Consider the following 22,599-nt stretch of genomic DNA (forward strand, 5'->3'; position numbering starts at 1 on the left):
TTTGTACAGCTGTGAGCTGAAGGATATTTGATCACGAGGGCATGGGTGTGTGAGACGTGCTCCACACGAAAACCTCATTTCAGTGCATCCAGAATAGAGCAGCACCGAGGTTGGGATGCATAAAGCCAGATTCAGACTAAATCAGCCAATAAACGTAGCTGAGAATGTGAAATAAGTTGTCCCAGCCAGGATGGTGAACACACTGAGAGGATATGGACAGTTACAGCAAATGAAAGAGTGAGTGTTTATGACCAGTCAGGGTGGGGGGTGTGGTGGAAGTTTTAGTAAGGCACAGAGTCAGTTATTTCCTGAGGAGATAAGATGCTTTTAATAATGTTTTGCAAGAGAGAACAACACAGTACAGAGCTGCTCTGACCACGTGGGCAAAAACAATTCAGTTATAATAGAGATTATTACGTAATCGCTCCTTTGATATGTTCAAGCATTTTTATCTATTTTCCCTCCCTTCCTGCAGCCAAGGCTAACATGAAACTTTCCCACCATCCTCCCTAAAGTTGTTTACAATGTCCTCATTGAAAGGAAGAGGAAAAAGATCATTACGGGTTATACACAGTAACACTCAATATAATGCATATAGGAATTAATTTCTGGTTTATTTCACTCTCTCCTCCTTGGGGAGGTGGCATAGCTCAGCTCATTTTACAACCTCAACAATTACCCCCTTAATACCCGGGGGTCATTCTTGCATGTTTTTGGGAGTGTGATTAGATTCTGAAAGGAAATATCTTCTGAATGACGACTCTTCTTTAAATTGCTCCATGCAACAGAGATGCCTTCTATGGGCCGGCCTCACAGCAGCCCTCAGGTGGCAACCGCCACATCCATTGGCTTGGCAGCAGTGGGCCGACTCATGTCTTGATGGAGTGGTCTGTGGCCCGCCTGCAGCCATAAGCCTCTGCAGGCCTGCAGGCAGCACACAGGTTGGTTAAAGAGAGGGTGCAGCACGGCCGACCTTCATTTTCACTTAGCTGGGTCTGATAATTCACAGCAAGAACAAACAAAATGGGAAGGTTGGAAAAGGGAAGCAGTCGTCTGTCCTCTGAAGTATACTGATAATCTACCCAACAACAATAGTGATATCAGTGTATGAATTTGTTGAGATATTTTCGTGCAGAAACTGCCTCTTTATTCAAACCCGACAGGACAAATGTGAGGAGAAGGGAACAGGGAAGTTGGACAGCGTTACATGGTAACAATACTGATTTTGAATATGGCTGAATAAATAACAAGCTCACATGTTCTTGAATTCTCCATCACAAATACTTCCGGGTTTACATAAAAACATAATGTTTCATGTCACAATGACACAGTTTCACATCCAGAATCAACGACAGAAAGATGCGGGCGGGCATCCATTAGAGCCACGGCAGCGAGGCTGCACCATGTCTTACATATATACTATATATATATATATACACACACACACACAGTGTATATGATAAATGGTGAATTAAGAAACATATGATCAAATAAATGCCTGGATGAGACATATTTCCATGTCTGCCACGTATCCCTCCACAGTAGCGATCCCCCCAGGTGATAAGTCTTTGCTCTTATCGGGTCCAGAAGGTCATCTCTGCTGATCGTCTCCACAGTCCCATTTCCCAGCTGAATGCAGATCTGCTGGTCCTTACGGTTTCTTTTCCCCGACTCTTTATCCTTCCCCAGCGGCTGCCTCCCCAGCAGCCGCTTGGTCCACCGTCCTGTCGTCTGCAATGACTCTGACTTGGTGATTGATCTCCTTGGGGGGCTGCATCTCCTGCATTGCTAAAAACATGGAGGACTTGGGTGGTGCCAGCAGAAACTGAGAGGGAAAAAGAGATGGGACTGATTTTAGATTTGTGCAACATAAAAGCAGTTTCAATCAAAACCCTCATGAAGCCTTAGATGAACCTCATCATTAGCAAATATATATCTATAAAACTGGAATTATCCTAAAGCCTACAGTATAGACTGCTAATAATAAACTGATGCACCTAATAATTTAGACATAAGAGTAAGAGGTAATCTGTAACACAGGCCCCTGGCTTGTTTGACCCCTCTGTAGCTGAAACTGCAGAAAGCAGCGCACTGATTTCTGGAACAGAGAGACTGGCCCTTCTTGGCAGGAGAAGCAGACACAGAGATGCACGAAGGAAACATACTAACCTCTTTATACTGCTGGAGCAGCGTGTCTTTTGGGCAGAGAACTTGGGAAATGCTTTTCCAGTTCAGCACGGTGAGCACCACTGCTGCCACGATCACTGCCATGATGACAAACACAACCACTGCTGCCTCCCACTGAACTTCTGTTTCTGCAATTCAATCAGACCAAAACGCTTCAGGACCCTTCAGCTTTAATTCAGAGCTACGTGCCGTCATGTCTCTGGAGCAAAGCCTGCCACGTGATACCACAATAAAACTTAGAAACCCATCAAAGAAAAGGTTGTAAAAGACTCTTTCCTAATAACTGCTCCAGATCCACATGATCGATCACACCAGAACCGCCAACCAGGACTGGAACCTCTAATTAGACACCTATAAGATGCTCACCACTGCTGGTGCTCTCACAGACGATGCTGCTGGGCTGGCTGGGCTTTGGGTTCCTCACTGTGTTTATGTGGACTTGGACACAGTACTTGCTCAAGGGTTCCAGGTCATTCAGAACAACTCGGTTCTGCTTTATGTCGCTGATGCGTTTGATCTGCAGGAAATGAGAAGAGTTTTAAGGCTGTGTGGCTGCACCCTGCAGCAGCTGCAGGACACCACCGCTGAGGGGAAAGCATGTCAGGATTTACAGATAATCTCCCGTGCTTTGTTCTACAGTGCAGACAGGGAGCAATCAGCTGGTCCCCTGCAGGTGTGTGGAACACCACACTGATCTCACAGCTGCTTTTATCCACATGGGACATGTGGCTGCTGAGGACCACAGACCCAGTAAACCAGGAAATAAAGACTGATGTGTAAATCCATACTCCCGGCTGACAACCACGTCTATGAACATGCTGATACAGCAACAGAGGATGAACCGTAGGTATATGTGTGATGCTGTAACGACTCCTAATCCCTGTATTTTCCTCTAGTGCCACCGTAGGTGAAAGGTTTCAATTCATTCATCAGTTTAAGCTGTGCTTTGTCCTTTCTCCAGGTTAGAAAATACTGGAATGCCTGCGGGCAGAGCTGAGTTGACAGGCATGGCAAACATTATCTGATAAAAAACAGCATATCAGCAGTGCCACTAATGGCCCATCTTTAGCATGCATGCTGTATTCACACATTGTGCCAACTAGGGAACATGCTAACTTTATGGAGAGCCAGCCCTTTAAATCTGAAGATTTCCCAACTCCTCAGTGTGTCACCCTGGCAGCTGGGATCTATCACATCAGAACAACAGAGAATGCACCTTTGGGTCAGATTCATAGTCTGAGAAATTCTAATTTGTTTATTAGAGAGTAATCCTAAAGTTTGAATGGGGCAACTGGACTAAAGACTGAAGATGTTTAAGCTCTCATAACAAGGTTTTTCTTCAGTTCTCAAACCGGAGGAGGAGAGTTTCATCTTGGAAGCAGTTGACAGAGCATTCAGACTGTGGGCCTGTGAGCTGTGTAAGTGTGTTTAATAGTCACAGGATCCACGGTGTGCATGGCTGTGAAACCTGGGGAGGAGAGTCCAGGCTGCACCTGAGACCCCCTCCTCTGTTTGAAGCCTGAACTACTGTACTACTGGCTGTCCGTATTGAAAATAACTCGTTCTATGGTCTGACCTGTTAGGATCGCTGTCACACTCCTCAGGAACGAAGCTGGACTCTATTCAATGCAGTCAGCTGTCATACGTTACTGAAACCCAACAGTGGATCCCACCTTATCAGGCTGCTCACTCTTCCAGTAGTTGATGCTGTAGGAGGCAAAGCTGTACACATCCCTCAGTGTTGAGATTGAGAACACAGGATCTTTGATGATGAGCTCCAGCGCTGCCTCTTTAGAGAGGATGGACACAATGGGCGAACCGATGTAGGCTAGAAGAAAGGGAGAAAATCGGAAAAAGTATCCGCTGTAAGCATCGTCTTTGTTCCCTGAATGATTGTTAAAGTGACGGGCATGCAGGAAAAAACAGGAGTCATGTTCAACTGCTGGCTGCTGAGAGAGTTCACCTGTGTGTGACATCATCAGCTCAGTTGTTTCTGAGCAACAGAAACAGCCCGACCCACTGATGGAGATCTCTACCACACCTTCCTCTCTGCTGCACTTCAGCTTTCTGCGTGTTTGTCAGCTGATGTATATTCTATTTAGTTACCTTCCTATTACAACAACATGTCTATATATATCACCTTTGGGCATTAATAAAGTATCATTGGGCTGAATGGACCGATTCTTGCGGTGCAGTGCGGGCTGCAGCACTGGTGTGTGCTCTGACTGCATGTGATATGGTAGGCTGGATGGACTCTGACTGAACTAATTCAAGTACAGAGCCATCTCCTCCTGAGGCTGATGAATAACACCGTGGCTCATCATCACCACCGTTTTTAAGACACAGACACACAGCAGTGCTGTACTTACTGTCCATATCCAAAGTTATCTGGTTACTCTCCACCCACGGTGAGCTCTCTGCCCCCAGCTGCGCCCGGACCTTCCCAGTATACGTTCCGTACTGACTGATGTTGCCGGTGGGGAGGTGACATAGGAGGGCTGAGATGTTGAGGCAGCCTGGGAAGTAGTTTAATACCTTGCTCCTGGAAAAAGACAAAAAGCAAAGGCAGCGTGGCTTTGACAGATGTTCCAGTGGTGATTTCAGAGTGATACCGACAGAAGAAGGGCAGCTCTGATGTGAACAAACCCGATGCCTCAGTGGAGCAGCAGTGCAAGCTGGTGTGTTACAGATCTGCTCCTTCTCTGTTCACTTTGGCCTCTTTCTGCAGCTCTCTTCTTTGTCCTGAACTTCCACTTCCCTGCTCTAACCAAGTCATCTGTTAGGCTTAGGGACCTCTACATGTCACTCTGCCTTATAAACCATCTTTCATGCAGGACTCGGCTTCCTCAGCAGCAGGGGTTGTAGCCGAAACCGTGGTCTGTCCTGGGACCATGGTCTCTGGCACGGACCAGTGGTTACTGCCACTAGGGGCGCTAGAGACACTGGTCCTGCAGCTCCTCAGTGGTCTGTCCCGTGGTCCTTGTGGTGTGAATCAGTTAGTGAGTGGTCTGTGAAGCGGCTTTTGTAATCTTGATACATCTTCTCCCTTTTCTGGTCATGGTGCCAGCACTGTTTGATGACTAAAAGTCTATAAAATACAATCTTCTATTATTTATGCAGGTCCATGTGGTCAGGACCAGCTGGTCTCTGGCAAGGACCGGTGGTCAGTGACCACTATGTGACTAATATGTGTCCTATTAGGAACACATCAGCATGGCAGATCAGATGCTGTTTTTAGGTCATCTGACAGCAGAGTTTCAGAGAAGAGGAACAACGTGAACAAAGGGTCATTTTTCATCGAGTGAGGAGCGGCATTTAACCCGCCTGCACCCAGCAGAACTGTGGACTCTGTTAGCTCTCCTCTGCCCTTTCAACAGTTCCTCCATCCTCTCTCTAAAGTCAGAAAAGAAGGAACAACTGGTGGATCAGCCCATCTGATGACTGGCTTTTAGTGTAAAGCTGGACTTCATCACATCACTGCAGGTGGCGCTGCGCTGGCTGAAGGCACAGGGAACAGGGGGGCTGGTGTCCGGACCCTCAGAGGGCAGCACGAGAAGCAGGAAATGCTCGGTGTCTGACACTCCGACACACCTGCTGCTGAGCGTTTCAGGAATCTGCTCTACAGTTCCAGATGTGGACTCAGGCTATAATGATGATGTGCTGATCTGAAGAGGAAAGCAGAGGTACTCACCTGAACTCAGTGGTGTAGACCAGCCCGCCGGGTGCCCCCTCAGGTGGGTCCCAGGCCAGCACCAGGTCCAGGTTGGAGGAGTTCAGGTGGACATTGGTGGGACTGCTGAGGACCCCTGATGCCACTGCAAACACAGCGCTGTTAAAGCCACTGCCGCATGTCCAACATGTACCGGCTTATTCTAGGGCTGAAAAATACTGGATCCTGAAGAGAAACGGGCCCCTGAGAGGAGCGGTGTGTTTACACACACACACACGCGCACACACACACACACACAGATGAACAGAGAGGCAGCCTTACCTCCGGACAGGGCAGAAAACGTCAGGATGAGCGCTCGCACAGCCGCGGACATGTTGAGCTGTGTCCCGTCTGAGAAGGAGGAATCAGTCGGTGTCCTTCACACATTTATTTCCTGGTAGCACTCACCAACAAGGCTCGGGGAAATACGCGGAAACGAAACTTTTCTTCTTCTTCTTCTTCGGTCAGAGATTAAAGGCAGGGCTGGCCTATTACTGCCCCCCCCTCCCCCTTACTTTTTCATTTCAAGCCAACATACACTGCATGTTGAAATAGAGGTGAGAGTTTGAATTGAATTTGCATAAGTTTGATTGTCAGATCGTGTACTGCATTCCAGAAATGGTTTAATTTCTTGCAATTCCAAAATACGTGGATAAGCGAACCAGTAGATGTTTTACAGCGATGACATTTAGAGGACACAGTGGGATACATCTTGCTAAAACGGATTGGTGTTAGGTACATTCTATGCATGAATTTATAATTCTGCTCAATAATTTTGTTACAGGATAGAGAAACAAAGACATTATGACACATGTTGGTCCAAAGCTCATCATCAAGATCTTGTTCTAAATCTTTCTGCCATACAGTTCTAAGGGACATTAAAGAGGAGCTTTAATGGTCCAGTAATGCACCGTAGATCACAGAGATCTTCCCTTTCAGCTTTGTGGAGTTTACCATGATTTCTTCAATGGCTGATAAAGTAAAGGACATTTGCCCTGACTTTTCCAATGTAGTTATATAGTGACGAAGCTGTAGGTATTTATAAAAGTCTTGGTTTGGAATTTCAAATTCTGATCTGAGGTCTACAAAAGATTTTAGAGAGCCCTCCTCAAATAAATTTTGGATCTGATGTATGCCATGTTCTTTCCATTTAGTGAAGAGTGAAGTCCCTATCAGGGGTGGCAGGTCTGGGTTAGAGGATAAAGGGGCCAATATAGAAATGGTGGTATGTGATCCACAGAATCTTTCCAAGCCTGAAGGGTGTTTGCTACTACATATGTTCTAGATGTTGATTTTATGGCTTTTATGTTGTTGATGAATGGCAGAGTACTGATTGAGCTGGGGAAACAGAGTTCACTCTCAATTTCTGTCCAATGAGCTGTTGTTCGGTTCTGTATCCAACTAATCATATCCTTAGTCTGTGCTGCCCAGTAGTACAGTTGAAAATCTGGGAGACCCAGTCCGCCCTTTTCTTTAGATTTTGTTAGGGTTTTCAAGGAGATCCTGGGGGTGGATTTCTTCCATATAAAATAACTTATTGTCTTGTTAATTGACTGAAAGAATCGTTTGTTCCAGTAACAAGGTAAGGACTGGAAAAGATAATTAAATCGTGGCAATACATTCATTTTAATGACATTTATTCGTCCAATAAAAGAAATGGGAAGCAGAGTCCAGTACTCCAATTCCTCTTTGATTTTGTTAAGTAGGGGGGTGTAGTTTATTTGAAATAAGCCTTTTAGGTTAGGAGAGACATTTATTCCCAGGTACTTAAATCCACCTTGAGCCCAGGTAAAGGGAGAAATTATTTTAAAGTTTGGTTGAAATATCTGAGTTAAGTAGACAGGCATTGGATTTTGCAAAGTTAATTTTATAACCTGATATTCTTCCGAATTTGTTGATTAGGTCCAATACTGCTGGAATTGATCTCTCTGGGGTAGACAAGTACAATATCACATCGTCTGCGTAAAGAGAAATTCTATTCTCTTTTTTACCAATATATATATCTTTACTTGCCCTAACAGCCTCTACCAGGGGTTCAATAGCCAAATTAAATAAGAGAGGAGACAAAGGGAAGCCTTGACGACAGCCTCTAAATAGACCAAATCCTTCAGACAAAGAGCCATTGACACACACTTGTGCTTGGGGATCCCTGTAAAGATTTATAATCCACCTGTTATAAATTGGCTTTATTCTTAGACTTTATGTATTCATATTCTGTAGTTCTCTAGATAATCTATGTTCCTAGTTTGTACGTTACACTCTGCTCATACAACGCAAATGTATGTCCAACACTTTAAGATGACGTAGCGGGATAAAATAACTGGGTCAGATAAAGCGTCTCTTAGGACAGATAGGTCTGGTGCAGTAGATGCACGCCTGAAACAACAACACACACAGCTTATCACATCCAAACAACATGACAAAGACGGTGGATGGCCTGCTCACATCATGGGGAAGTATTCAATGATGCGTCGTCAAATGTAAGTACAACCTCTGTGAGATAAAGGTGGACATAAATATGAAATGTTTCCAGATATCGGGGCTCTCTCTGATGGAGGCCCTGCGAGGGCTCTGTCTCTCCAAGTTCAGCACGGCTAAACTTCACATGTGACCACGAATAAATACTTTAACTTAAGATTCCTCCAGCTTGTTCTTGGGCTTCCAATAAAAGAATCGGGCTAACAGCTGGTGCCGCGACCCCGTGAATTGGACTGACTCCGAGGGAGGACTGCCGGAGCTGATTGAGGGGGTCACTTTATTCAGACAATTCGAGGCGCCCGAGAAAAAAGGTGAGCAGAAAACCTCTTATATATGAATATATGTGAAATTTCTGCACATTGGACAAGCTAAATTAAGTTGTCTGAATTAAGATGTCCCCTGATCAGTAAAAATCAAAGTATAAATTTACTGTCTGATGGTCACATTGAATGCTGATATGTAAAGTATAAACACATTTGAAAACATAGGAATATGTCACAAAAAATGATCAATGAGTGGAAAACATGTAAATCCCGCTCTTTGGGATCGGCATTATTTGACACCTTGACTAGATGGCAGAAAAAAGCAGAAATATTTCTGGCAAAAGTTAAATTCTCTATTCAGAGACAGTCCTCTGCACAACTACCACATCAAATGCCAGTCAAGACGTTATCTTCTCCAGAGACACATCCTACTACACAAGAAGATAAGATGCCTCCGTCCAACATAACTGACACGTTTGAATCACGGTCAAAAGAAACCCAATCAGGGGAAGCACCATCTGAACCTATCTACATGAATAGATCAGGGGCTGCAAATGGTGGTCCCTCAGTAAATGGCCTGACTTCTGTGTTTGAGCAAAACAGACCGAGTGAGTGGACAAATCGTACTGAACATGTCCCTGCTCAGAAACCAGATAGCGGTAATGTTCACTCTCGCACAGACATCCGCCGCAGTCATCATCAGATGCCATTGGTAATGGCATCTACAGGTGATGGTCGCACCACCACCACGTATAATCCATTTTCCTTGCAGGACACTGTAATGATTAAATCCCAGTTACCAGACATAAATAAAGGGGGCACACCATGGATTAAGGCATTTCTAGAAGCATGTGCTGGAATAGTTCCAGCCCTAGGTGATTTCAGACGAGTATTTGCCTCATGCACGTCATTGGGCATGTTGAAAGAAATTGAGCAACGCTGCCAAACTGATACGGCCCTAGACAGTACGCCCCTACATCAGCTTGTGTACTTGTTATGGCCACTAATACGAGAAAAGTTCCCTGTACACATGAGGTCAGCTGAACTGTGTCGACTACCACCGAATGGAGATGAGAGAGGGGCAGCCTATTTACTCCGGGTAAGAGGGCTATGGCAGGATAGAACTGGTGAAGATCCAGCCGTAAGTGAAACCATTGAGATGCTATTTAGAGGAGCTGTGGAAGGATCACTGTCTCCCTCTGTGCAATCTACGCTGAAACAAGGGGTTGGATTAACAAACTTGACATATGCATTATGGGCAGCCCATGTCACTCAATACATTGATAATGAAATAGAAGAACGGGAACAAGAGAAAAAGGAATTAATTTCCTTGCAGGTACAAGTGGCAAAATCACAATTGAAAGAAATAAGAGAAAAGGTAAATCATAACAAGGCTTATGTTAAACAAATATCTCAGCAGGCCCCTCCTCCTGCTATGCAATCACACCATCCACCTGCTTCTTATGGGCCATACCCATACCCACCTCCATTCAGAAATAGGGGAAGAGGAAACCACCACAACAGGGTCAAACTCACCCGAAGAAGTAATGATCGATGCTATCAATGCAGGGGCTACGGCCATGGGGCCAAACAAGGTCGGGCCCAACAGTACTCACACCAAGTACGGGGGATTCCTCAGTATGATTACAATACTTACCCTCCTCCAAAACAGGATCCTCGTCAAGCCCCTCCACACTCAGACCCACAATCAATCTAACGCCAAACTAACAATCACAAGAGCAACAAGCCAAATTAACCTAGCATCAAAGTAACATCTTTTTTTTTTTTTTCCCAAAGGTTCATTGACAGAAGTTAATAATTTTTTCAGCATCAACGCACTAATAAGAGACCTATAAGGAAAAAAGATCAACAGAGTTGGAAACTTGGCCTGAGAGAAAGTTTCTAACTAAAGATTGGCTAAATAATGAATCACACAGATTAAAAGCTCCAAACACTTTTTCAGATAACTGATAACCTCCAAGCTGCTCCATAATGTTATTAGTTGTTCTCTGTCATAAAATACTATCACCCTAAGAGTGTCTCATCTCAATCCTGCTTCTTCTTCTCTCATTCAGCCTGAGAGCGAGGACAGTCTAAACAATACGTTTATCTACGGACTCTGAGGGATCATTGGCCGGTACTTTAAGAGTACAAGAACTACATCTAGTTATTTTAACATGAATATGATTAGGAGAGATACCAAAGTACTTAGATAAACTGAAAACAGCTTTTCAATGCAAGAATCACAGTGAAGAGATAAGAAGCAACAAAATGTCCAAAATAAATCCAGGAAAACAAGACATTCATACAAGTTGTTGCTGAAATAAGATTTACACAAGCAGAGTGTTCAGAATATTTCCTCCTTGGATTGAAAAGCTGTTGGAACAAAAACAAATGTTCTACAAAGTGAGACTTTATGATTTCCACCTGAAGCAGGACTGAGATCAGACAGTCAGACCATGTGACATAGGTTGAACAATCAGGATTTAACAGCAAGGCCAGACAGTCAGATGTCAAACAGCCGGTTATTGTCAGGTTTGGGTGTGGAAGGGAGGACACGGATGCGGACTTACAAAAAAAAGGTTGATTTATTAATAACAAAAAACAAAGTACCAACATAAAACACGGCTGAGCCGGAAAAAACGTAACTGTGAACGAAAACAACGAACTTAGCACGGCATGGATAAATAAATACTTAGCTTAGAAAACGTGGAAATCATGGGACGCAGGAATCCTGGCATGGGTATACAAACTGACATCAAACAAAGATCCAGCAAACTGAAAGAGGAGACTGGAAACTAAATAGGAGGTGAGAGTGATTGGGGAGTGAGTGCAGCTGAGGAAAAAACACAGGTGAAGTGAGTGAACCTAATGAACAGAGTGAAGGGAAACTAAGGCAAAACTAAACATGGACTGAAAACAAAAGCATAACCTAAAACATGAAAACTAAAAATGAGTCCATGGGCGTGACAGTTATCATCTTAAAGCAGTAAAGGTTAGCTGTTATTATTTTAGAGATCATATTAACATAACTCCAAAAATTTGGCTGATCTAAATAGGTCTCCTCTGCCTCTCTTCACCAATTCTGAGTTAATAGTGATCAATATCCATATACCATTTAACTATTTAACTGCAGCAGATCTATGAAACAATTAAAATGCTCTCTTAACAAAGCAGCAAAGTGCTTTATAGAGAGGTTTAAAATAGGTTAGATTATTAGGATATTAACAAAAACACAACAAAAGGCGCTACAGGCAGATATCACCAATAGCTTTCTTAAAGAGGAAAACTACAGCTGCAGTGAGACTGATTCATAACAAGACAAGATAAGTTTTGTTTTTATGACGCATTCAAAAACAGCCACAGTGACCAGAGAGCCGTACAAGAGAAACAATATATCAACACAATTAGCAGTTTCTAACCCTGCAGATAAATGATAATTGAATTAAACAGTATAGCATTGGATAGAATGGGTGAAATAGAAATAAAATTCTGTTTACAGTTAAAGAGATGCCACTCAACCATAGTAACAAACTGAGAATTTTAGAACATTTAAAATAATTAGAGGTCTGAGCCGCTCTGATTGGAAAAGGAAGATTAATCCGTTTATAAGAAAAATTTTTGTGAGCTCAGCCGGCGCCCTGTTAAACACCTACATCAACATCAAGCAGCAGCTGCTCCAACTGGAAGGCAAGACAATGAAAAAGAGAAATAAGTCATTAAATGGCTTACAAGAGAAATTATTCCAATATTTGGGGTACCAGAAGTGATAAGATCAGACAATGGTGCTCACTTCTCTTATGAAGAACTAAGAGAAGTGGAACAGATGTTTGGAACTGGACATAAGCTCGGTGAAGTCTATCACCAGCTTCACAAGGACGAGTGGAAAGAGCAAATAAGAACCATCAAAAAGGCCCAACAAACTCTGTGCAGACACACAGTTAACTTGGGCTGAAGCTCTCCCTATGATGTTAATTAACCTGAGATTTACTCCAGATGCCACCATGAATGTTGTCAGGTTGTCCCACATGAGGCCTGGGCAGGGAGAAAAGACTCTGTCCATTTACTACTGCACCAACAGACTCACCCCCTGTTCTACGACAGTATGAAAACTTGTGTGAATAAGTGAAACAACTGAATAACACGGTGATGAGTATATCTCAACAGGTTACAGAAATGCTCACTAAGGAACAGGACCGCCATACTTCACCTGTTGAAGTAGGAAACTGGGTCCTAAAGAAAGTCAACAAACGTGACTGGTCCTCTCCTCTGTGGACGGGACCAAACAAGGTAGCTGCATACATCGGATTGTGTAAAGGTTTGGTTGATAGGAGACAGACTGAGTAACTGGAGCCACAAGACTCGCTGTACTCATGCTCCAGATCCCACCGAAAGAACACTGACTGAGGAACCTCACCTACTGACAAAGACTGCATCACTGGGACTAAAACTCTGAACAGACCACTGACGTTGAAAACAGTAAGAAAACACTGCGTTGGAGATTAGACTGTAGTACCACAGTGGCAGTAACATCAATGGTTACAATCACTGCAATGCTCATTTTCATTCTCCGCCTGGGGTGGGAGAGTCGAACATGAAAAGCTCAATAGGGAATGTTTCTGATTCAACTGGAACCGGAAAAACTTAATGCTAACCACAAACATTTCTGTCCTGCAGCAGAGAGCAGCACAGGAGCAGAAACTGCAGTGGAGATGTTCGGCAATTTATTACTTCTTAAGTTTTCCCAACAAAATTCTCTGTGTGTTTTTGTCTTCTTTTGTCTTTGTTTTGTGTTGTTTTGTGTTGTGTCTCTGTGGTGATGTGTTCTCTAAATGATTTGAAGTTTTTTTTCCACAGCAAAATGAAATTGATGGTACTGAATTCTGCAGTAATGCTGCACAACATTGAGTTACATGAGCACTGTTATGGTAAATTCGATGTCTGCTAACCTTTTGTCTCTTAAAAGACACCTTGTTGTAGACCCAATGTCTGCAGACCATGTGTCTGTTGATTAACACATTGACAATAATCATTCAAATGACCATTGTCTCCGGATTCTGCATCTCCCCAAAGTGCGAGACTTTCCCCCAGGGGGTGTGGCAAGGAGACAGTTGGAGAATACACACGGTGTGTTCTTTCAGGTGTCACCTGAAAGAACCAAACCCTCCTCTTTCTGTATAAATGCATCGTATTTCCTTTGTTCTGGGTCTCTTCTCACCACGAACGCTGACTGGTGAGGATTGACCTCTTTTGCAGAAGAAAATAAACACGTGGCCGGCCGGCACAAACATTGAAAGTCTATATTTCACTTCTCATCAGATGTAATAGGAAGGTAAGCAAAATCTTAATAGGGAGTTCAGACAATAATTCCATAACAATTTGGCGTTGTCGGCAGGAATTCACGCGCAATCGTCCGGGGCAAGACACGGGAAGCGATTGGCCGTCCTGGATTATATAATTCAGCCTCCGAACGTCTGTTTAGTTTTTAAGACGGGAGGGCTAACCGTGTATTTGTCCTGAATCGTTGGGGCTGAAATCCAACGAACATAATTCAGCGAAAAACCATCTGGTGAGTACTGAAATATTGACTTCTAAATTATTATTTCAAATTTGGGTTTTAGCATTTCCATTTCTCATGATCTTAGCAGGTGGCAAAGTTTTTTGCTGCTTGTGAACTTAAGAAAACGAAGCAGAGACGTTAAATGTTGTCTAAATGTAGTTTTTTGCTGCTTGTGAACTTAAGAAAACGAAGCAGGGACGTTAAATGTTGTAAATGTTGTCTAATATGTGTTTGTTTGTAGTTTTTTGCTGCTTGTAAACTTAAGAAAACGAAGCATGAGGAAAGTTAAATCAGTCGTACGACGCTTCCTATTTGGAATGGGGAGCAAGGTCCCCGTTGAGGAGCGCGGCCTACGGGGAGGGCCACTTGTTGACGTTATGAGAAAGAAATGTGGGGGGAAAAAGGTTAAAATATCTAAATGTTTGGGTTCCCAATAGGGGGTCCCTTAGTTTAAGAGACACGAGGTGAGAGATATACACAGATACAGATTCCATTTACATGCGAAGGAGTTGAAACCAATGGCGGCTGGATTCTAATCTCAACGCACCAACTCCTTCACACACCTCGTCTACCACACCCTGAACATGACTTTTGCTAACCAATGGAAATTGCAAACTTTAACATGCTTCTGAGTTTTGTTTCAGCCAAGAAAAGCAAACGACTTTAAGACACCAGAGGACCTGGAATGCATTCCTTATGTGCCACCTGAGGAATCATATGGGGAAGGCTGGTTAAAGGAGAGGTTTGACAAACTCGCATTGAAACACATTTATTGGACACAACATAAATGTGCTGCACTAGTCTCATTCAGGCCCACACATCCCACTAGAAAAACACACATCAGATAGTTGGGAAGATTTAAGCCCCGTTATGAAATCATGTAAGCGTGCAGCCGATTAGCAAGAAAATCTGATCAATCTGGTTTATGTTTCTCACCTACACTGCAGTGGTACAAAAAAAAAAAAAAAAAAAAAAAGAGAAAAAGTGACATCTGTGTGCACACCCAAAGGAAAATCCAGCTGGTAACTGAAAGCACTTCTAAAAAACTTTTGTTGTTTGTCCAAAGAAAACACTGTACTCAAACAGCCTTACAGGAGGTCTCCAAGTCACTGTGGGCTGTCGGTAAGTATGATGTTTTTCAAAGTTTGTGAAAATGTTGTCATCACTCCAAAATCAGACTTTAAACTTTGTAATTCAGTTAAACAAGAAGCCATCGATGGAAAACCACCATTCTTTGAGTCTCTTAAGACAGCAGGAGTCATTGTCCCAGATGATGATTCTCCAAAACGCACACTTTTATTTCCTGATAAGAAGATCAGAGATAAAAAAAAAAAAAAATCAGCCAACACAGTGGCGTGTTGTTCAGGGTCTGCAAGCAGGTGATGCAGCCAATTAATACAAAATTTGTTTCGATGGTCAACTTTTTCAGACATCTAATTTGAGGCTCCAGGTTTACACAGGAAGCTAATTCTGGTTTGCTTTCAACTTCAGCACACGAGGCCATAAATCCACACGTCTGTTTCAAGAATACTGTGAAAGCCAATGAAGCGTTCAGACAGTCTTGAATCCTTTGTTTTCTCTCCAGACACTACTTCGTTACAATATGCTGATGACCTAAAGATTTGCATCCCACTTTGCAGGTCTATTCTGATGTTGATATTCTATTCTCACACTAACAACATTCAGATCCTGTCTCTCTCTAGGAAATGCAGGCGAGGATGCCGCTGGCTGCAAACAGAGCGACATTCCAACACACTGCCACTGATTTTGTATCAATTCCTGTTACCATTCCCAACTTTCTTACAGCAACACAGCCCTTCGCCACACCACAGGAAAAGATGCTCCAGTGCCACACAAAAGGAAGCTGTGTGATGTGCACCTGACTATAAATCTTTCCTGCCTAAACATTTCTTTCCTCACTTTGCATAACTGACACATGGGTTGAACCATGTGTCAAAAGGGGGGAATAATGCTATAACCCAACACTGTTTTCACTAAAGGATTTTCAGATTTTCTTCAAGTTTCATCAATCATGAATGGTTTGTGCAACGCATAACAGGTAAACAAAACGATCACACCCACTCACCCACCACAGACAGACCATTTCAACACATGAATAATTGCTTAGTAATAGATCGACGTGTGGTCGAACTGAATTGAAGTATTCCCAGCAAAATACCTAAAGAGGCTCTGCTAACAGAGATTATTCCCAGCTCACTTTGTCAATTCTGCAATAACCCAAATTAATACATTTCTTGCTATTAACCTCAAACAACATTGTTTATAACACCCTGCCAGAAAATGACACTCTAAAATCAAAATAGCGTAGTGTTGTGAGGAAACAGGACTGCCATGGACAAAAGCCTATTGTCCTTATGCATATTAGAATAAGGAAAACATTTAACATACACATGAGACCTTTTGCAATTCTTTTACACGCGGAGTTTGTAACCAGGCCACTCCATTCCACTCACACAAGGAAATATGTTACAATATCGAAAACTTATTCTGTCTCTCTGTGTCAGCAGGTAAAATTAACAGCTTCCACATCACGCCATGACTTCCAGCCTGACGACTGAGTGGGGGTGGAGGGCCTGAGAAGGAAGCACCGGCATTCCAAATGGTAACGAGATCCATTCCAGGGCCTTCTGATGACGCATACCGCTGTGAAGATGGCAGAGAACGACGCGGGTTCACGTCAACCACTGAAGGAAGATCCTCGAGCCAACGGAGGAGCCAAGCTGCCAACCGGAACGACAGAGGAGGAGCAGATGACACAAGGACGAACGACAAGGAGGAACACACGCCGAGGATGAACAACACGAGGACGAATGGTCCAAGGACGCACAGACGCCAAGGAAGATGGATGACATCAGGAACAAACGGTGCAAGGACGCACAGACGCCAGAGAGGACGACGCAAGGAATCAACTCAATAAACGCCAACTAGACGTGTTTCAACAAACTACACCATGGCACGTATTGGTGTGGAATTAAATATCCAAGCTCGGATATGCAACTCGGATATAACAACTCAGTTATAGTCAATGGGTCACCCGACCCACATGGCTCCCAAATTTAACATGTTGTTAGATTTTAAGACGGTCAAGCGGACCTCTGGAACTGAAGACAATCACTCTGATGAATATGAGAACATTACCAGCATCATCAAACATATGCAAGATGCCATTCAACCCCCACCAGCAGTGAATGACTTTCTAGGCTAAAAATCTTAGAGCCAAGGATGGCCATCACGGTTTTTAATAATAATTTTCTTTTTGCTCTGCATCTTAATTCCATGCGTGTTAAAATGGCTGTTTGATGTGCTCATAACAAAGATGATTTACTCCTCCATGTATGTTCATGTGTATGCCAATAAGGCCGACCAAAATTCAACCTCTGTTCACATTCCTGTCACCAAATCAGACTCTGATAACATTTTGTAAATGTTCATTTTTATTTTCTTTGTTTTGCTTTGGTTTGGTTTTGTTTGTTTGTTTTTATATTCCATTATTTTCTCTCTTGTAGACAACCGCCAGGATGATATATATTTTTCAATCTGTGTGAATTAGTGATAATAGTTATGACTATTTTTAATTTTGTTCCCTTTTATTTTTTTTAATTCCTTTTTATTTTTCTTTAAGGTTGTTTTGTTTTCTATTAGTGATTAGGTCTACTCAATTGAAAGAAAGTGGTTGATGATTTCTAATTTTTATCTTTTTAAAATTCTATTTCAATATTGTTTTCCTTTAGTTTTACATTATTTCATTTTTTTTATTTTTTATGGTTTTCTCCTATTAGTGATTAATTAATAATCAAAAGGGACAAGTGTTATGGTAAATTCGATGTCTGCTAACCTTTTGTCTCTTAAAAGACACCTTGTTGTAGACCCAATGTCTGCAGACATGTGTCTGTTGATTAACACATTGACAATAATCATTCAAATGACCATTGTTTCCGGATTCTGCATCTCCCCAAAGTGCGAGACTTTCCCCCAGGGGGTGTGGCAAGGAGACAGTTGGAGAATACACACGGTGTGTTCTTTCAGGTGTCACCTGAAAGAACCAAACCCTCCTCTTTCTGTATAAATGCATCGTATTTCCTTTGTTCTGGGTCTCTTCTCACCACGAACGCTGACTGGTGAGGATTGACCTCTTTTGCAGAAGAAAATAAACACGTGGCCGGCCGGCACAAACATTGAAAGTCTATATTTCACTTCTCATCAGATGTAATAGGAAGGTAAGCAAAATCTTAATATGGAGTTAAGACAATAATTCCATAACAACACACAAGGGTTATATCAACTGGCCAGTTGTTTTGTTTTGGGTTATTTTATTTTACTTTATTTTATTTTATTTTATTTTTATTTTTTGTTTTATTTTATTTGGTTGTTTTTGTTTTGGTTTGGGGGACATAAGAAAAATGATGAATTGGGCACTAGGACTGAACCTGTGCCCACTAGTGAGGACAAGAAAGACATGTCCTGAGTATAAGATACAGGGCAAATGAAAATTGCTCTGGTGTGCTGCATGATTTCTTCTCCGACTAATTATTAATCCACAGATTCGGAACCACTACAGGACTCACAGCCAAGCAACGGACAAGGAGTCCATCTGAAATTCTGGAAGGCCGTGCCCATCATGCCAAGATGATAGTTGAACAAACACACAATCTTCAAGCACTGTCAACATAGCACAGCGGACATTCTCTCTTGAAATTGTCCTAAAAACAAGATTAGTTAGGGAAAAGGGATGCTGAAGATCCCTCAGGAAGTGACGTACTGGTGACCTCTCCTTCCAAGATTAGGTCCGGATCAGAATGCTGAACTGATGTTCAGCCATGAGGAGAACCGAGCACCAAGGAGTGACAGGATTGGACCAGAGGAGACCACACGACTCGTCACGTGGACATCATAAAAAAATGTATTTGTTCATATGTTGTATTTCATGTAATCATTAAGCTGATTAATCATTTTGTGGGTATAAATCAACCAATCATTAGTATAACCATTGCCAGTGGTATGACGGCTGTTTGGAGCGGGACCTTAGACACTGAAAGGTAATGAGGTGGTCGGTCGCCAAGTGGAAACGGGGCCATAGGAGAATTTTTCCCGGTTCAGCCATCGGGTTTTCGCTCCTATTCGCTGCAAACGGTGGACGAGCCTGCTGGTGATGTTAATTGCCTTATGTACTGTTTGAGTTTCAAGATGTTTGAAATTTTTGTAGCTTCGTTATTTATTATTATGTGTTATGATGGTACTTATGGGTGAGCAGGGCCTTGACACTGCTCAAACCACATATAGTTTTCCACACAGAAGATGGGGTCGGGGCCACATACACACAGAATAATATAAATATTTACAGTTTTTCTCAGTCGCTTTTGGACAATTCTCAGATCAGAGTTGCAATTCTCAAAACTACGTGTTCAATTGTCACATCATTGTGTCACTTGTGCACATCAAACAAGCAGTTTCTCATTTCTTTCAGCAAGTTGCCAATGCTTTGGCACATCCATGCACATGATTATGTACAATTCTCTGCTGTTCCCTACATTATCAATTGCTTTTGTCATGTTGATCAAAATGTATTGTACAGGTCTCTGTTGAATAGTCTCACCCCCCACAACATTAAGGCATTAGTTCATAATATAGGTCTTTACATGCAAAATGGTTGAACAAGTTGTCATAATATGTCAAGCATATTTCTATACATTTCCATTAGACTTTTGTTCAAAATCTGTCCTGAATTGGTAAATTGCTCCCAGGTGAATGTTGACTTTCTCTAACGACCAATCAACTGACAAATATATATATAGCTGGAGCACAACACAATGTTTCAATGTCTGACAATGGAAGGAATTAGACGGGGCCAACAGGGAAGAGGAAGAGGAAGAGGAAGAGGAAGAAGAAGAAGAAGAAGAAGAAGATTTTGATTTTTACAAAAACATTTATTCACATTTTAACATAATACATCACACTGTGTCAATCTGTAAAACAGGATAAATTAGTGCTCAAGAAAAGGTGCAAACTGCAGTTCATTATTAACATCAATGGAACAAAGAATATCGTTAAAACACCAGATGCTTTTAAAACGTTGGAGGTCGTCTGTGAGTTTGTAAAAATAAAACTCCAGCCTCAGTCTGCACCTGAGGTTGCAGCACCACACAGAGGCCGCCTCCTGACCCGCTTTGTCCGTCACTTTGTTCTTTCTAGAAACATAAATAGCCAACTTAGCTTCACCCAAGATAAAATTTAAAAGCTGAAACTTCTGTTTGTCTGTTTTTTTATATCCTGCGCCATAGATAAAACGTGTGATGCTAAAAGACTCATTAAATAGGTTAAACACTGTGGTTAAAAGAGTGAAGAGCACAGTGAGTCTCTGACACTCGCTAAAAACGTGATAAACTGTCTCCCGAAGGAGACAGAAAGGGCACTGGTTAGACACAGCCGGGTTTAAAACAGAGATAAAAGCATTGGAGGCGATGGCACCATGTAAAATCCTCCACTGGAGGTCGGCAGTCCGTTTCTTTATGGGAGGCTTGTAAAGAACTCGCCACTGTGGACCGGCTCCATTGGCTCCCAACCTGCCGGTCCACACGGTGGGCTCCCTGTCGCAGAGCCCCCTCCTGTTGAGCACTGTCACACAGAGGCGGTAGAGAGTCCTCCTTCCAGCCGTGCAGAAGTCGATGCTCCCGGGGTTCCCGAGTAGAGGCCCACTGAGTTCCCCAAGCTGGGGACTCACGTTGACCCCAGGAAAAGGGTCCCCAGGGTCCGGCTCCACCCCTCTGCCGTAGTCCAGGAGGAGGCCTCTCTCCTTGCCAGAGAGCCTCCGCCTCCAGAGCTCCAGTACCCGCTCTGCCACCCTGGCGGACCTGATGCCGAGGAGAGAGCCCACGGCCTGCGAGTCCGTCAGTGCCGGCCCCGCAGTGTCCACCAGCTGCTGGAACACCACAACCTTTCTCCTGCACAGTGCTGTTCCCAGTCCAGGCGTAGCTCCGCTGGACACGTCCAGACGGGCCCCGTGCACCAGTGGCTCCTGCAGCAGCCAGAACAGGGAGGCAGAGCTTTGTCGCGAGTCAAGTTTAAAAAGGACCCATGACTTAAAAACACTGTGATAAAAAGGAGGCAACCCGTTTAAAGTTAATAAATTGCAATCGGTTAAAAACAGAGCAGCATCCAGTCCCAGGTCACCCGCACGTTTAAAAATGCAGCCGGCCACTTCTCTCCACACCAAGTCCGCCGGACCTGTTAAAAACCGTTGGACAAACTGAAGCCTGAAAGTGGAGGCCCTGCTGGCCAGGTGGATGAGGCCCTGGCCCCCCTCCTCTCTCGGTAAAAACAGCACCCCCTGTGGCACCCAATGCCGACCATTCCAAAAAAAGTCGACAATCTTTGCTTGGACCTGAGCCAGTAGACCTGATGGGGGGTCCACGCAGGCCAGGCGGTGCCACAGCAGAGATGCTACCAGGTTGTTCAGCACCAGCACTCTACCCCTATAAGACATCTGGGGGAGCAGCCATGTCCATTTTTGTAGTTTGCCTACAACCTCTTCTGTGACGCCCTCCCAGTTCCTCCTGGTCATCTCCTCACACCCGAGGAAGACGCCAAGGTATTTCAGCCCCTCTCTGCTCCATTGCAGGTGCTGAGGGAGAACTGGGAGGCCATCACACCATCTGCCCACAGCAAGGGCTTCACTCTTCCTCCAGTTCACCCTCGCTGCGGACAGAGTGTTAAAGGAGGCGGCTAGTTCAACTAAAATATCTACTTCTCTCTGGGATCCGATCAGAACAATGACGTCATCTGCGTAGGCAGACAACACAATGCTCTGTTTAAAACCAGGTAAAAGCAGGCCATCTATGCGTGTGCGAATCTTACAGAGGAGGGGCTCCAGGGAGAGTGCATAGAGCATCCCAGACAGAGCACAGCCCTGCCGGATGCCTCTATGCACCCTGAAAGGAGCACACAGACTGCCGTTGAACTTCAGCATACTCTCAATGTTACAGTATAACACCCGGATCTTGGCTATAAAACCAGCGCTGAACCCAAACCTCTCCATGGTTTTCCAGAGGAAGTTGTGCTCAACGCGGTCAAAAGCCTTTTCCTGGTCTAACGAAATGAGACCAGTATCAATGCCCAATGAGCTGGAGACCTCCAAAACATCCCGAATCAGGTAGACATTGTCTACCATAGACCTGCCAGGTACACAATAGGTCTGATCCCGGTGGATGACCTGCTCCATAGCATTCCTCAGCCTGTTCGCCAAGGCCTTGGACAGGATTTTATAATCTGTACACAGGAGCGACACAGGGCGCCAGTTCTTTATCTCCTGAAGGTTGCCTTTCTTTGGCAGGAGGGTGACAGCAGCCCTGCGACAGGACAGCGGCAGGGAACCCGAAGCCAAGCTC

At 43.7% G+C, this 22,599-nt stretch overlaps 1 protein-coding gene across 1 annotated transcript; it reads right to left on the reverse strand.

Annotated features, from left to right (window-relative positions):
• Window positions 1-1,122: 1,122 nt before the first annotated feature.
• LOC142396324 (interleukin-10 receptor subunit beta-like) lies at window positions 1,123-6,344 on the reverse strand. Its single transcript, XM_075478918.1, has 7 exons — window positions 6,179-6,344; window positions 5,879-6,002; window positions 4,557-4,729; window positions 3,861-4,015; window positions 2,554-2,704; window positions 2,170-2,315; window positions 1,123-1,825 (listed from the first exon to the last, which is right to left on the reverse strand). The coding sequence occupies exons 1-7, from the start codon at window positions 6,228-6,230 to the stop codon at window positions 1,676-1,678; spliced, it is 951 nt and encodes a 316-aa protein (XP_075335033.1). The 5' UTR covers window positions 6,231-6,344; the 3' UTR covers window positions 1,123-1,675.
• Between the last annotated feature and the right edge of the window lie 16,255 nt (window positions 6,345-22,599).

Source organism: Odontesthes bonariensis, chromosome 12 (assembly GCF_027942865.1).
Source record: "Odontesthes bonariensis isolate fOdoBon6 chromosome 12, fOdoBon6.hap1, whole genome shotgun sequence".
Classification (NCBI taxonomy): domain Eukaryota; kingdom Metazoa; phylum Chordata; class Actinopteri; order Atheriniformes; family Atherinopsidae; genus Odontesthes; species Odontesthes bonariensis.